We start from the raw sequence: 15,503 nt of genomic DNA on the forward strand, positions 1-15,503 counted from the left end.
TGTTTCTAGTTAGCAGTGAAATTTCGCTCTCTGAAGACGCTGGAGAATGGCAGCTGCATCTTGAAGCCTAGAGACAGCTTTTACTTAAACTCCATTGTGAAGATGTGTTTGTCTGTGCGGGGCATTAATAAAATACATTAAATGCACTCATCTGCATTTGGCATCCATTCTGGTACGTCAAACATCTGTCCCAAAACATTCTTTGACTATGGTTCATAGCTAAACTTATCAGCACAAAAAAGAAAGCAAACTGTAAATTGACTGGTATGTAAACCACAAACATTAGGGCTAAAAATTAATCATCTGGCTGAAATGATCACTCCCAAGACTGTATTAAATCAGTAAATACCAAACATGCAAAAATTAAGTTTCCATCTCTCCTTGGCACAACCAGGAGGGAAAGAGGGGAATGGGAGCAAGAAGGCAGCAGTTTAAGGTGGAGTCATGCCTGAAGCTTCTGGGTGGAGCAGGTACCTCTCTGGTGAGGACTAATGAAGGAGATGCTTGTAAATTTCCATGGCTACAGCAGCTGCATGCAGGCTTTGCCTAGTGGGTGTGCAGGCATGTGTGTCTCAGCCCAGAGTGCCCCACGCTGCCCACTGATAGCTGCCAGGTGTCTGATTGAGCATGTGGACCATGCTGCTTCATGAGCCCCCAACATGCTGGGAGCAGGGTAAGGCAGTAGTGCCCTTGGGCAGAGGATGCCAAGATGCCAGGCAAGCCAAATAAATGCAGTCCTACCAGAGGTGGCTGTTCGCCATGAGGTCCCCAGGACTCACCTGGCCAGGTTTCTCAGGCAGCATAGACCAGATCCAGGTCTCTGACAGCAACGGAGCCCCAGACACTTCTCAGGTCCTTGCTCACAGGACTCCTTGGGGGTCTTGGAGAGCTGTGTCTCTTCCAGGCCATGGCTACCAGGCTGGCCCATATACAAACACGAAATACTTTTACTTTTTCAGTCACAAACAGATGATGGTAAAAATGAAGTTCAGTGCCTGAAACTCAAGCTTTTTTTTTTTTTTTTTTTTAATTTGATATTTGATGTCTACTGGTGCTCTGTTCTCCGTAACCTGCCACAGAAATTGTGTTGAGGAGATGGAGAAGACAGGGAAAAACTAGGAAGTATTCAGAAAAATTCATTCTGGGAGCAGCTGCAGCTTCCAGAGTGTACTTGGATTGAAAAATATGTAAGTTGTATTAAAAAATCACGAGATTATCATGTTATGGAAAGGGTGTCAAGCAATACCTTTCTGCGGTTTCCTCTGAGTCCCCTGGGCACATTCACTTCACACTTTCAAGATCTGCCCATCTACTGAATGCAAATTCTTACTTTGCTTAAAAGGAAGGCTGAGGAAAAAATCAAACAACAACAACAACAACAAAAACACAAAAAACCAGAAACCACTGACCCCCGCAGATACACATAAGGAATGCGTTGGTCTTTAATTCCCCTATAATAAACTGCCTTGGCTTCCACCTCTTGCGGCAGAGGTAACTCCCAAGTCCTCCCCATGGTAGGAGACAGTGCTTTCTCCTGAGTGTTCTTGCCAGGGGATCGTGGTAGCCTTCTAACCCCAAGACACCCAGGCAGGATGGCCATAGGTTCAGGGATAAATGCCTACATCTTGTTGGTTTTGAACAGGAAAAGGTAATCATAAGCACACAGAGATGATCACAGGAAAGGTCTAGCTCTGTCTGGGGTCCAGCCAGAGAGAAGTTCTCAGGGTTATGATTACGAAGAATTGTCCTGTTATCCATTATGTGTCTGTCCACAGAGCTGAGGCAGCACAGTTCTCTGAAAGGAACACAACAACCATTTCACTACTTCCATGTAAAAGTTTTTCTTCCTCTGTGGACATTTGGCCTGTCTCTGGTGTGTCAGGGTTGCAGTCATGGTTGTTTCTGTTTCCAGACCTTTTTGTCGTTGCTGGATCACTAATGGGAAGCCCCATTCGTCATTCCTGATATCCCCTGGTAGGTGGTGATCATGGAATCACGGACCTGCTCGGTGAGCTTGGGAACATCTTCTGGGCCTAGACCAAGAGTCTCGACTTCTGGCAGGATCTGGATGGTGATTTTCCCTGGAAGAGTAAGACAGAAGGGTCAGAGGGGAATGAAATACGTGAGTGGTATGGGAGAGCAAGAGAAGCTGTAGCAGAGGGATTGGTGCAAATCAAGGAACAAGACGGAAATTAAGGGAAATGTGTCCTTTCACACTAAAACAGCTGTGTAGCAACCTAGTCATATCCCAGATGCACAGAGCAAAAACCCAAACCAGATTTTTCCCATGCAGAGAGACCATCAGGCACGGACACTCATTTATATCCAATGCAAAAAAACATGTGGAATAAGATTTCACAGTGGGAAGAGGTCACTCACAGCAAGTCCTGGCCCTAGACCTCAGAGTCTGTCTGGATCTAGGTAAAGAGAATGAGAGGTCTGTAATACAACACATCCAAACTGGACATGCTCTGACCTATGTATACTGAATTCAGCAGAGTCTTTCTTTACCAAAACGCACTTAGTTATGAGAGGAACCATGCCCAGAAAAACTTGGTTTTCCAAGATATGTCTCAGGAAGTACCTTAGCAATGGACTGGTGTAAACAGGAAGGATATACAGGGGAATTATCATGATGCTCTTCTGTTCTTGCACCCAGTGGCCCTTGTTCTGGACAGTGGAGACAAGACACTGCCTGCACAGACAATCACCTAAAAATCTGGGGAGTGTCCGTATTACTTTTAACTTTTTTTTTTTCATGCCTTTACATGCATGCTAGGAAATAGGATCCAGGAGTGTTGCTGGCAGAGCCATGCAAGGAAAATGAAACAAAAGCACAGAGAATAGCTTCCCAAAAGAAGAGGGCATGCTCCCTGCCTGCACATACACCCACAAAACACATTAAATGCAAAGCTAGGCCTTGTATCTCAGGAGTCTACTACGCTTCTCTTGGTGTTGCAGAAAAAGCTGAATGATGACAAGGCGGTGCTAGAAGTGCTGCTGCTGGGGTATAACAGACTTCCAGCAAGCACCCCACTTGCTCCATGCATGATAGACAGCTTCAATGTGCAGACACCGGACACCAGCTGGGCCTTCCAGAAGCCCATCAGCATGGCCAGAGTCACTGGGGACATGGAGAACTGTCCTGGCCTTGTGATCAGCCTGCTCAACATGCAGAAATCTTGGGCATGTGCAGCACATCTTCAGAATCAGCCCTGGCAAAACGTCCAGATGGGAAATGCAGAGAGGTACAGGAAAAGCAGTCTATGGTCCTTTCTTCAGATGTGAAAGTCCTTCCTATTCAACAGCAATTTGGAAATGATTGACCCTGAAGAGTGCTTAGAGGTCCCAAAAAATCCCAGCTAACCACAAACTCCCAGGTTTTGGGGAGGTTATTATAAAGGTAAATGTACATACAACTGCAAATAGTCTTTCCTGAAATGTTCAAGGAGGTTGTAGAATCTCCTTTCTTGGAGTTATACCAAACTTGGCTGGACAAGGCACAGAGCAAATTCATCTATCTTTGGAGCTGGTCTTGAGTGAAGTAAAAGGTTCATCTAACAAAGAGGTCCCTCCCCACTGCATTTTTCTCTTATTTCCCATGGAAGTGCTTTATCTTGATTGCCCAGCTAAGCAGGGATGTCATGGAGAAGGAGTGCAAGGAGCAGGCTAGCAGAGCAGGGAAGACATCTGAAATCTCTGCTCGTGCTCCTATCTTAACTCCCATGTGGGGGAATGCTTCCACTACTGAAAAGCTCTTGTGTGTGGCCAACAGAGAGAGAATAAACCCAGTTGTTGAAAGCTGAATAGAAACAGATAATTCAGTGTTTACCTCTCTCTTCCAGATGTCTGCCTTCAAGGGAATGACTACCTCAAAGTACAAATGATGACAGGAATGAGAATTTCAGCTGCAAATCCTCCCCTTAGGAAAGAGCAGGGCCTGAGACCAGCCTGGGGGAGGGTAGGAAGTGCCAGAAGCCCATTTTGGGGTGGGTGCCAGGGAGGAACAGGCTAGGCTGTTTTTCTCTGCAGGAAGTTGAAAGATTTTTTCCACATTTTCCTTTTGAAACCTAGACCCATTTTTTTGACCCGTCAAAAAGATGAAGACTCATCTTTTTTCCCTGTGACATTTTATAACGGTGACAAGCAGAAATTTTGTCATCATAAATGTATGAAACATGTATGAAAGAACAGGGTAAATGAGAGGAGATAGGAGTCTGCATAACTTTTGCTGAGAACTGTGTTTGCTTTTGCTCCCCAGCTTACAGCAGTGGAGCCAGGGCAGGATCTGCCCTAGGACTCTGCTGCTTCTCCAGGTTCCCTCATTGGACAAGCTCTGAGAAAGCAAACAGCAGAGGCAAGTATTTCCTGAAGTATTCCACTCCCTCTCCTCCTGAAAAGAAAGAAACTGCCTTTGTCCAGCTGCAATCCCCACATTGCATGTGGTTCTCTGCCCACCCACCTCATGGCTCCCTCCAAGGACTGAGCTCGCACAAGCAGCCAGCCTGCTTTTTGCCCCAAGTAATCCTCACCTGGCGTGAATCTCTTCTCTTTCTGGCTGTAGAAGTCGCTGTAGGACGAGATCACCACAGGAATAATGGGGACCTGGAGGGGAAGCAGTCTACAGTAAGTGAAACTATAAATTTCTCTGTTCCTCACCCAAAAGTGAAATGGTGTTTTCAGATGAACCATGTACTTTTGCTGATAACTATCCCAGTTAGCTTCATAGTAGACACTAAAAGGGATATTTCAATCATTTAACCATATTACCCAATGTCTGCACTGTTGGTTTTTATTTTTCTTCTCTTTATTTAGGCCAACAGTGCCTGGATTGCCAAATAGAGGCCTGTTCAGCAGGAACTCTCCAGTGCTGGTCCAGTGCTTTTGTCAAGGTTCCCCCACTTTTTTCCCAGGCGGAGTCACTAAGGTTTTCTACCTGTCCCAGAAATGTCTCCCTCCTGTGCCACCTGCAGGCTCCTGCTGTGCTCCTGGATGGGTGCTCAATCCAAAGGGAAGTCAGGGACCAGGAGCCTTGTAGTCCTGCTTGTTGGTGGACCATGGTAGGCAAACTACATCCCAAGGGGCAGGAAGAAGGTGGCTCTCACCTGGGCTTTCACAGCCAGCTGGAAGGCCCCACGTTTGAAGGGCAACATGGAGCCACTATGATTGCGAGTTCCCTCAGGGAAGATCAAGACGCGGAACTGCAGGAGGGAGAAGACATTGAGATGGAGGGATCTCGAGTTGCTATTCAAAACCACTGCACAGGCATACTGTCCTGGGACTGATCTGTCTGCTCCTAGCCATGCAGAGACATGCACTTCCTCCACTTCAAGCACTTTCTGGACACAAAATATAGTTAACCCACCAGAGGAGCTCTTACTTTGTTTTGTTCTGTGCCTAGTCCAGAGACCAAGATCACCTTCCAGCCACATCAAGGTTCACATTTTCCGGTGGCTCAAAATGCCTCCTGCTCCCCACCAAAGGGTCTTCCCCACTCACATTGTCTTTGTGCATGGAGTGTGCCACCTCTGTCAAGGTAGTGATAGACTCTTCCCTCTTCTTGCGGTCAATGAAAATGAGTCCTGCAAGCCAGCATGCTAGGCCAAAAGTGCCCATGTATAGTATTTCCTTCTTTGCAATGGCCACACAGCGACTTGGCAGTATCTCCATCATCACTGGAAGGGAAGAACAAGGACAGAACAAGTGTTCTTCTACACTGACGTTCCCTCCAGCCTCTGGGCTACAGCCCTCTGCTCTGGGAAACACCATACCTACAGCTTCTGCAGCTCCCACCCAACTTAACAGGTCATAAACATGTTGGAAAAGGGATTCTGAGGGTCTCCAGACCAACCACTCACTTAGAACAGGACTATTGAATTAGATCAGCTGATGTTCTCATCCCAATTCTGTTGCGAAGGATGAAGCTGCTTTAGCTTGAAAATGACTGTTGTGCTCTAATGCCCTGGAACACACCCTGCCTTGGAGCTAGTTGGGATGGACTGTGTAGCAGCCACTCCTGCCCTTCTGCATGTGGTATTAGGGATTTCATAACTACCATCCTTCAAGAGCAGTGGAGCCAGGAGCAGAAGACAGGATCAGGTTCTCCACATACCCATAATGTCAAGGGAGGTCTGGTGATTCAACACTAGTACAAAAGGCTTCTTGGTCCTGAGGTTCTCCTTGCCCTTCACCACTATCTTGATACCAAAGATGTATTTGAGTGGCAGAAACGACATGCTGAGAAACCTGGAAAAGGGAAGCAGATGTGAGACGAAGAGAAGCTAAAATTGAGTAAAGGGGCCAAAAAAACAGTCTTCCATGCTAGCCCATCTTACAGACTGCTCCTGAAGAGTAGCCTGTTTCTCCACAGTCCAAGATTTGATCCATTATTGTCTGTCTTGGAGAAGAACTACTAGTATGGCTCTTCAACTCTCATTAGAGAAGACAAATACACCTGGTAGGTTTTCTTCAGGACAGTTTAGACCAATGGCCCAGCAACTCCAGCTGCAGAAATTCCATGGATCAGCCAAATATCAGCTAATCATAGAATCATAGAAACACAAGGTTGGAAAGGACCTACAAGATCATCTAGTTCAACCGTCCTCCTATCACCAATACTACCCACCAAGCTACTAAATCATATCTCTTAGCACCTTGTCCAGGCGCTTCTTGAACACCACGAGGGATGGTGACTCCACCACCTCCCTGGGCAGGCCATTCCAGTGCCTGACCACTCTTTGAGAGAAAAGGTTTTTCCTGATATCTAATCTAAATCTCCCCAGGTGCAACTTGTGGCCATTTCCTCGAGTCCTATCATTAGTTATCTGAGAGAAGAGGCTGACACCCTCCTCATCATAACCTCCCTTCAGGAAGTTGTAGAGAGCAATGAGGTCTCCCCTGAGCCTCCTCTTCTCCAGATTTAACAATCCCAGCTCCCTCAGCTGTTCCTCATAAGACTTGTGCTCCAGACCCCTCACCAGTTTTGTTGCCCTTCCCTGGACATGCTTCAGGGCCTTGATGTCTTTCTTGTAGTGAGGGGCTCAAAACTGAACACAGTACTCGAGGTGCAGCCTCACCAAAGCTGAGTACAGGGGGTGATCACCTCCCTGCTCCTGCTGGCTACAGACTATTTCTAATACAAGCCAGGATGCCATTGGCCTTCTTGGCCACCTGGGCACACTGCTGGCGCCTGTTCAGCCGAGCATCGATCAACACTCCCAGGTCCCTTTCCTCTTCACAGTCTTCTAGCCACTCTGCCCAAGCCTATAGCGTTGCATGGGGTTGTTATGGTCAAAGCGCAGGACCTGGCACTTGGCCTTGTTAAACCTCATCCCATTCGCCTCAGCCCAGCAGCCCAGCCTATCCAGATCCATCTGAAGGGCCACCCTACCCTCACGCAGATCGACACTACCTCCCAGCTTGGTGTCATCTGCGGACTTACTGAGGGTACACTCAATCCCCTTATCTAGGTCATCAATAAAGATATTAAACAAGATAGGCCCCAGTACCAATCCCTGGGGGACACCACTTGTAATGGGATGCCAGCTGGACTTAACTCCATTAACCACAACCTGGAGGGACACGGCCCTCCAGCCAGTTCTTTACCCAGAGAAGAGTATTCCTGCCAGGCCACGGGCAGCCAGTTTCCCCAGGAGAATACTGTGGGAGACCCTATCAAAGGCTTTGCTGAAATCTAAGCAGACTACATCAACAGCCCTTCCCTCATCTACCAGTCTGGTCACACGGTCATAGAAGGAGATAAGGTTGGACAAATACGACCTGCCTTTTGTGAACCTGTGCTGGCTGGGCCTGATCCCTTGGATGCCACGCAAGTGCCGTGTGATCTCACCCAAGATGACTTGCTCCATAACTTTCCCTGGAACCGAGGTCAGGCTGACAGGTTTGTAGTTCCCTGTGTCCTTCTTATGGCCCTTCTTGTAGGTGGGAATCACATCGGCAAGCCTCCAGTCCTCTGAGACCTCTCCAAAGAACCAGGAATGCTGATAGACGGTGGAAAGCAGCTTGGCAATCACCTCTGCCAGCTCCCTCAGCACCCTAGGGTGGAGCTCATCTGGTCCCATGGACTTGTGACATTCCAGATGGAGGAGCAGGTCTCTAACCATCTCTTCCTGGATCACGGGGCGGGGGGGGGAGGATTCTCTACCTGAATCACAGGGGACGTCCAGGTCAGGGAGTAAAGTACCCTGAGGATAACTGACCCGACTATTAAAGACAGATGTAAAGAAGGCATTGAGAACCTCAGCCTTATCCTTATCCTCAGTGATCACATTTCCAGCTGCCCAAATTCATAGTGCACCTGTTTGTACTCTACTCCCCTGTCCACATTGCTGGATCTTGAATATGGGCTGCAGTAAACATGCTGTGCATCTGACACTGCTATTGCCCAGATGGTGGGAAGAGAGATGATTTTGTCACTGGATCACAGACTGCAATTTGCATAGACAATGGAAAAATAAAGATCAAAGTCAGGCACAAAAGTCAAGAAAAGTTCTTAAAATAAAAAGCTGGGAACTTGCACTGCAACATACACCTTCTGAAGTAGTGAATCCTTTCTCTGTAGCACTTCTAGGGGTTACAAAATGCTAATGCTGCTGTGTAGCAGTTAGCTTCTAGCTCCCACTTACCCCATGCCCCAAGAAGCTGTCCATTAACGCATGCTGCTGCAAGTCACAGCTCACACAAGTACACCCAGCTGCACAGCCCCGTGGCTCATTGCAGAGGCAGAAATGGATGGGGAGACAGAATGGGCAGTGAGGGGAGACTCACTCAGAGACTGACAGACCTGGGGGACTGACCTGTGATTTCAGTGATGGGGACATCAGTGACAACTCAGGTGTATGCCAGCAGTGCACCGTGGTAATGTGGGCACTGGCTGAGAATAAAGTTGAGGGGAGAAAAAGAGAAGTGTACCCTCAGAAGATTTCTCAACACAGCTTAGAAGGGGAATGACCACCCACAGGGAGGCAGGAAACACAGCTCTGAAGACCAGTTAGGAGTGGTTTACTGAAAAAAAGCAGGTTACTTTACCTGTGCGTTATATTCGGTTTGTTGGTATTACATAGTTTGTCAAATTCATGTCACCTTTTACATCCTTTCCTGCCTCATCATTAACTATTCTTTCTATCAACTCAAGTAAAATCCCCAAAACTGTCTCCATTCTCTCAATTGCAGGACTATGTAACACCACGCATCAACATAAAACTAATTCCTCCCCACTGCAGCACAGTTCCCAGAACTCTCCAAAACAGAGTGAGAGTTGACTACATCAATGCCCAGAGCAGAAAGAAGCCACAGCCAACTTACTTCATGTTTTCACAGTTACGTCCACGAGGAATACTGGCGGTAATAACCAGAAGGCTTATGGTGAAGACCCACAGCTTATAGAAGCACATCTTGCAAAAGAATCTGAATGCAGGATTCATCTGGTAAAGAATTAGAAATGCAATGAGCAGAAAAGTAAATGGGTAGCGAAGAAGCAGTAGCTCCATCCTTTCAGCCCAGAGTTAACCAAAGGAGTGTTGCCCAGAACAGTAAATGAGTAACTAGCACCCAATGCTGCGGAGCAGAGTTTAGATTCCCTTGTTCAGCTACATGTGGGTGGCGCAGCACTGGAATGAGATTTGGGAGATCTTCAGCAAGGCTGAAGCTCGGAGTTCAAATAACCATGGAAAGCCGGTTTAGCAAGGGAGCTGCAGCAACACTGTGTAGGAGCTGGCTGGCAAGCAGAGACAAACATGCAATAGCAAGGCTGTGTATGTGAATGATCTGAGGGGGGGGGGCGTCTGGGCTGGTAAAGCAATGACTGTTTGGAGAGAGAGACCCCCCTTCAGGGCAGGGGTCTTTAACACAAGCATTCATTTGTGTCAAGCTCTGCGCATAAGAACTTTAAGAAATCTTTAACAGGAGGGAGTGCGATGTTTCGGACAGCACAGGTACCCAGCTGTTGTGCTGTCCAGAATGCCTTACCCTGTGCAAGCATCAAACTTCGCCAAGTGAGCTGACTGCAAGAGGTCAGGAAATCAGGAATCAATATTATGGAGGAGAGATAGAGAAACAGTGATCATAGCAGCCGATTCCTTGCCCACACATGCAGGCATTAGAGGCACCAAACTTAGCAACTGGATGTTTCTCAAGAGAGGGGGAAAAGTGACAAAAAAAGCCACCTGTCTAGACAAAAAATAAACAAAGCTACTCCGGATGTTTTCATGGCCAGAGTCAGGCACATGTTTAGACAACATCTCCATATGTAAGAGGTAAATCAGGAAATCACAGGTAGAACCTGGGAGTGCTCCAACAGTACTTCAGCTCCTAAAACACAGCATGAAAAGGATCTTCACAAGTGTAATGACAAGGCTGAAAAACAAAAGCTTTGTCTCTCATCAGTTGCACAACAGGCCTTGCTCAAGCAGCTATCACTTAAGTGGAGTAACATTACTAAATTCCAAACAGTACTGAGATCTACAGATTCTCAAAGGACATTTGGAAGACCCATAAAGCCACATCAGTTTTCACCCACAACCTAAGAACAAAATCAAATCTCCAAGAATAGTAAAAGGGGCAAGACTCAGCAATAATTCATGAAGAAATTAAGGAAAGGCATGATAATAAAGAAAGGCATCAGCTGTGCTCCCTGCTCCCTGGGTTGAACCAGTGACTCCTCTTCTTCTCCTGTCTTTTGTGGGAAAACTGGAGATAAGTGAATACTCAAGGTTTTCTGTGACCACAGGACAGGCAGCCAAAGCAAAGAGTTTCAGTGACGGCCTCCTCACTCTGTAGTGTTTCCTGTTGCATCAGTTGAGTATCCAGGAAAGTATTGTATGGTGAGGAGAGACACCTGGCCCTGAACCAGCATGTGCCAAAGGCAGGCACAGCACAGCAACCGGGCACTGTGACCCCTCTCTGCCAGTGCTGCAGAGACTAGCTCTCTTTTGGAGCTCATTCATAGAGACCAGCCATGGCTGTTTTGTTGTTATCTAGAAGCCAAGTTCTGGTCCATCAAATAGTTATATTCCTAATGCCTTTTAAAATTCTCCCATCCCATACAAATCCTATCAATAACAGTTATGGATTTTCACACTTTGGTGCAAGCTGATTTGACAAGCAACTGGTTCATCTTGAGCTACCAGGAGACAGGTTCCTAAAATGTAATGCCAGTGAAAGGGGCTTTGAATGGCTGTTCTGCAAGGACAGCTGTAGCTGTCAAATCAAGGTTGCTGTTGTCAGGCACCTAATGAGAGAGGAACATCTTACACAACTCTACATGTGAAAACTCACCCAGAACATCTAGGGACAAAAAAAGGGAGCAAAAAGGAATCACTGAAAACCACTGAAGAGCTTTACTTTTAAGCCACTGACAGCAATTTTCAAATACATTCATCAAGGCTATAAGGAAATTATATTTCTTTAGCATACAGTGCACTACCAAACAGGTACTAAACTATAGCAGGTTGATGTCTCTTACCCAAAGGAACATGGCAACCCTAAAACACAATGGATCTATGAGAAAAATGTCTCCAGCACAAATTATGGTTTCCACATGGTCAAAATAAAACACAGCCAGAGAAGGACATAAGCAGATTTACAAGTGTGAGCATCTGTTAGTCCTCAAATTAGAGGGCCAAGTTAAGAGAGTTGTTGTTCTCTGTGGCATCTCAGTGATAGTGACAGGGGCATAACCAGCATCAGCTGGGCATCGCAGAAGGGTAACGCTGCACATTCAAAGCACTGAGGACAGCTGTTCTCAGGAACACATCAGATATGCAAGAGTTTGAAGGTAGGCTCATGGTTATATGGGGCTTTCAATAGTTAGTATCTCCTATGAGTATGGGAAAACGAAAGGACAAAAAGAGGTAATAAAAATTATGCCATTCCCAACTCATCATGGACAGAGAATTAGCTCAGATCTAACAACACATTTAGGCTCCAAACCCACTGATACTGAAATTCTCAGATAACATTTTCTTCTGTTGCAAAGATCCATAGCATCTAGACCCATTATGCTTCCATTTCAAAAGCAGATAGATCTTGCCTTTCAAGGTTTTAGAAACTACAGCTTTAGTGAAACTCCTGGCTTTTAGACTAAATGTATCCATGTTCACCTGACTCCCTTGCCCCTGGATCTTTGCACCTTCTTCAGAGCCTGGCCCAATTTAAATGAATCTTAGGTAGTGGGAGGAGGGTCTTGCTTTTCTCAGGAGCTTTTGTCATGCAGCTTCAATGACTCTCCTACTCACTAACTCTGCTAAGGCACGCATTGGCCAGAAGAGAGAGGTTGTTGTGGTTTAGCCCGGCTGGCAGCCAAACACCACACAGCCGTTCGCTCACCCTCCCCCCTCCCTCTCCGGGATGGGGGAGAGAAACAGGAAAGTGAAGCCTGTGAGTTGAGATAAAGACAGTTTATTAAGACAGGGAAAAGAATAACAATAATAATAATAATAATAATATTAATAGTAATAATGTGTACGAAATAAGTGATGCACAATGCAATTGCTCACCACCCGCTGACCGATGCCCAGCCTATCCCCGAGCAGCCGCCCCCCCCCCCTCCACCCCGGCTAGCCACCCCTATATATTGTTCAGCATGACGTCAGATGGTATGGAATACCCCTTTGGCCAGTTTGGGTCAGCTGTCCTGGGTCTGTCCCCTCCCAGCTCCTGCTGCATCCCTAGCCTGCTCGCTAGCAGGACAGAGCGAGAAGCTGAAAAGTCGTTGGCTTGGTGTAAGCACTGCTCTACAACAATTAAAACATCAGCATGTTATCAGCGCTCTTCTCATTCTAATCCAAAACATAGCACCCTGCCAGCTACTAGGAGGAAAATTAACTCTGTCCTAACTGAAACCGGGACAGAGGTGGAGGCAGGAAGGTGATCTGATCTAATTGGAAAAGACTAAGAAAATTAACTTGTCCAAAGTAAGCAAATGAAGTGTCAAAAGAGATCTGACTGCTGTCAGTAAAGCAAAGCTGGAGAGTTGGGAGAGCTGTTCAACTTAAAGGTTATGATTAACTTTTAAGTGAGAAAGGAATGATTTCAGGATGAAATAAGAGGACTGGATTCTGAAATGGGAGTGAATGGATTCTGAAATGGGAGTGAATCCCACTGGAAACTACTGAAACAAATATCTCCACTGGAAGAGACTGGAACAAGCTATCAGAGGGCAAAGCATTGGGACTGCTCACTGTGAGGGCTGTATCGTATCAGCCAGCCAGTCCTCTAATGGAGAGCAGTGCTGAAGGGAATTCATCTACTACGTACTCAGATAAACAGACATTAACACTGACGTGAAAAGTTTCATAAGGATTCCAGAGTATCAGACAAAGGTCATCAAGACTAATCTGTATTTATCATGCTCCCGCTGTACCTCCATGATGAATCTTCACATAACTCAATTGTACAAGGCACAGATTAGCTTTGCATTTCTACTTACGAGTAGAAGAAATAGATGTAACTTCCCATAATGACAGAAAAAGAGTTTCAACAAGAAAATGTGTACCAACTCATGAAACTTCCCGTAGCATCCATGACAGAAATGTAATACAACAGGCTGGAATAACTTTTGCTCTTGGATCCATGATAATAGAGCCGGGGACACTCAGGTGAGCTGAAGACTGGAAAATAACTCAGTTTACCACTGTAAATGAAAGAATCATATTAAAAAACAACAACAACAACAACAAAAAAAGATGGGGGAATGGACCCCTGGAGGTCTGTAGTCCAACCAGCTGCTCAGAGCAGGGTTAACTCCAAACCCAGATAAGCTTGCTCAGGGCCTTGTCTGGGTAAGCCTGGAGTATCTCCAAGGATGGAGATCCCACCAACTCTCTGGTCCCTGTTTCAGCACTGAACCATTATGATAAGGAAGAATGTTTTTGTCTAATGGGAATCTCCCTTGCTGCTGCAAGTGTCTGTTCTCTCTCATTCTTTCACTGTGCAGCTGAGAAGCATTTGACCTTATAGCTGCTCATTAGGCAGCTGTAGACTGAAAAGAAATCTCCTCCTCTCCCCTCGTCCTCCCCAGACTGAACAAATCCAGCTTCTTCAGCCTGTCTTTGTACAGCACAAGCTCCAGCCCACTGACCATCTCAATAGGCCTCCACTCAAGTGAAATGTAGTCAGTGCTGGGAGATGGTCCTGAGCAATATGCACATCCATTCGCAGAGCTGAAGCTGCTGGGGAAGCTGCAGGTGGGAAAGAAGGTGAATGAGAAGCCATGACAGTGCCATGCTTCTGAAATTAGCAGCAGAGACTGAGCAGGGCAAACAAACCTGTCCTGGCCCCTGCCAGGGAAGTGGCTCCTTCAGGCTGCACTCCTCCACTCTGTGGCTCTGCCAGATGGGGCAGGCACAGTCTGAAGTCTCATCAGAACAGCCCTGATCCTCCTGCACATGTACTTCTGTGAATTTGACTAAGCAGTTTCATCAAGTTGATAACCTTGATTAAATTTTCCACATTTCAGCCTTGCAATTAGCTAAAAATGGAAAAATAGGTACTCTGTGCTTAGTGCACACAGAAAGATCATAGGTGATCGGGTCCCTCAGTACAAGAAGGACATTGAGGCCCTGGAGTGTGTCCAGAGAAGGGCTACGAAGCTGGTGAAGGGCCTGGAACACAAGTCCTGTGAGGAGCAGCTGAGGGAACTGGGGGTGTTTGGTCTGGGGAAGAGGAGGCTCAGGGGAGGCCTCATTACTCTCTACAACTACCTGAAAGGAAGGTGTGGGGAGTTGGGGGTTGGCCTCTTCTTGCAGATAACCAGTGATAGGACTAACTTTTTCACAGTGAGGGTGACAGACCACTGGAACAGGCTGCCCAGGGGGGTTGTGGAGTCTGCTTCTCTGGAGACATTCAAACCCACCTGGACACATTCCTGTATGACATGATTTAGGTGTTCCTGCTCCTACAGGGGGATTGGACTAGGTGAACTTTCAAGGTCCCTTCCAATCCCTAACACTCTGTGATTCTGTGACTAGAGGGAATGGCCTCAAGTTGTGCCAGGGGAGGTTTAGGTTGGAAATGAGGAGACATTTCTTCTCAGAAAGAGCAGTCAGGCATTGGAACAGGTTGTCCAGGGAGGTGGTGGAGTCACTGTCCCTGGGGGTGTTCAAGGAAAGGTTGGACATGGTGCCTAGGGACATGGTTTAGTGGGTGATACTGGTAGTAGGGGGTGGTTGGACCAGTTGATCTTGAAGATCTTTTCCAGCCTTAATGATTCTATGATTTTGAGCTAGTCATTTGGACTTGACAATATTTGTAAGTCCCTTCCAACTGAAGTTTTCTATTTTCTATCTATGAATTCTCTTCATTAAGTTAATTGCTGAAATCGAAAGGTAATGAATGTGCCCTCCTGTGTCATCAAGGGTCTAAATAAACGCTGGGGGTGCACGTTAGACAACTAGTACTAAAAAACTAAAGCCAGAGAGACTGACACACATCCCCAGTGTAGTCAGTGTCTCACACCCATCAAATCTGTTGACTCCCTTGAAACT

General features: G+C 46.5%; 1 protein-coding gene across 1 annotated transcript; it reads right to left on the reverse strand.

The window, feature by feature from the left end:
* Positions 1-1,041: 1,041 nt before the first annotated feature.
* Positions 1,042-9,509, reverse strand: LOC118254154 (1-acyl-sn-glycerol-3-phosphate acyltransferase alpha-like). Its single transcript, XM_035559172.2, has 6 exons — positions 9,325-9,509; positions 6,113-6,246; positions 5,500-5,675; positions 5,106-5,201; positions 4,533-4,605; positions 1,042-2,081 (listed from the first exon to the last, which is right to left on the reverse strand). The coding sequence occupies exons 1-6, from the start codon at positions 9,507-9,509 to the stop codon at positions 1,936-1,938; spliced, it is 810 nt and encodes a 269-aa protein (XP_035415065.1). The 3' UTR covers positions 1,042-1,935.
* Positions 9,510-15,503: the final 5,994 nt, after the last annotated feature.

Source organism: Cygnus atratus, chromosome 20 (assembly GCF_013377495.2).
Source record: "Cygnus atratus isolate AKBS03 ecotype Queensland, Australia chromosome 20, CAtr_DNAZoo_HiC_assembly, whole genome shotgun sequence".
In the NCBI taxonomy this organism is placed as follows: Eukaryota; Metazoa; Chordata; class Aves; order Anseriformes; family Anatidae; genus Cygnus; species Cygnus atratus.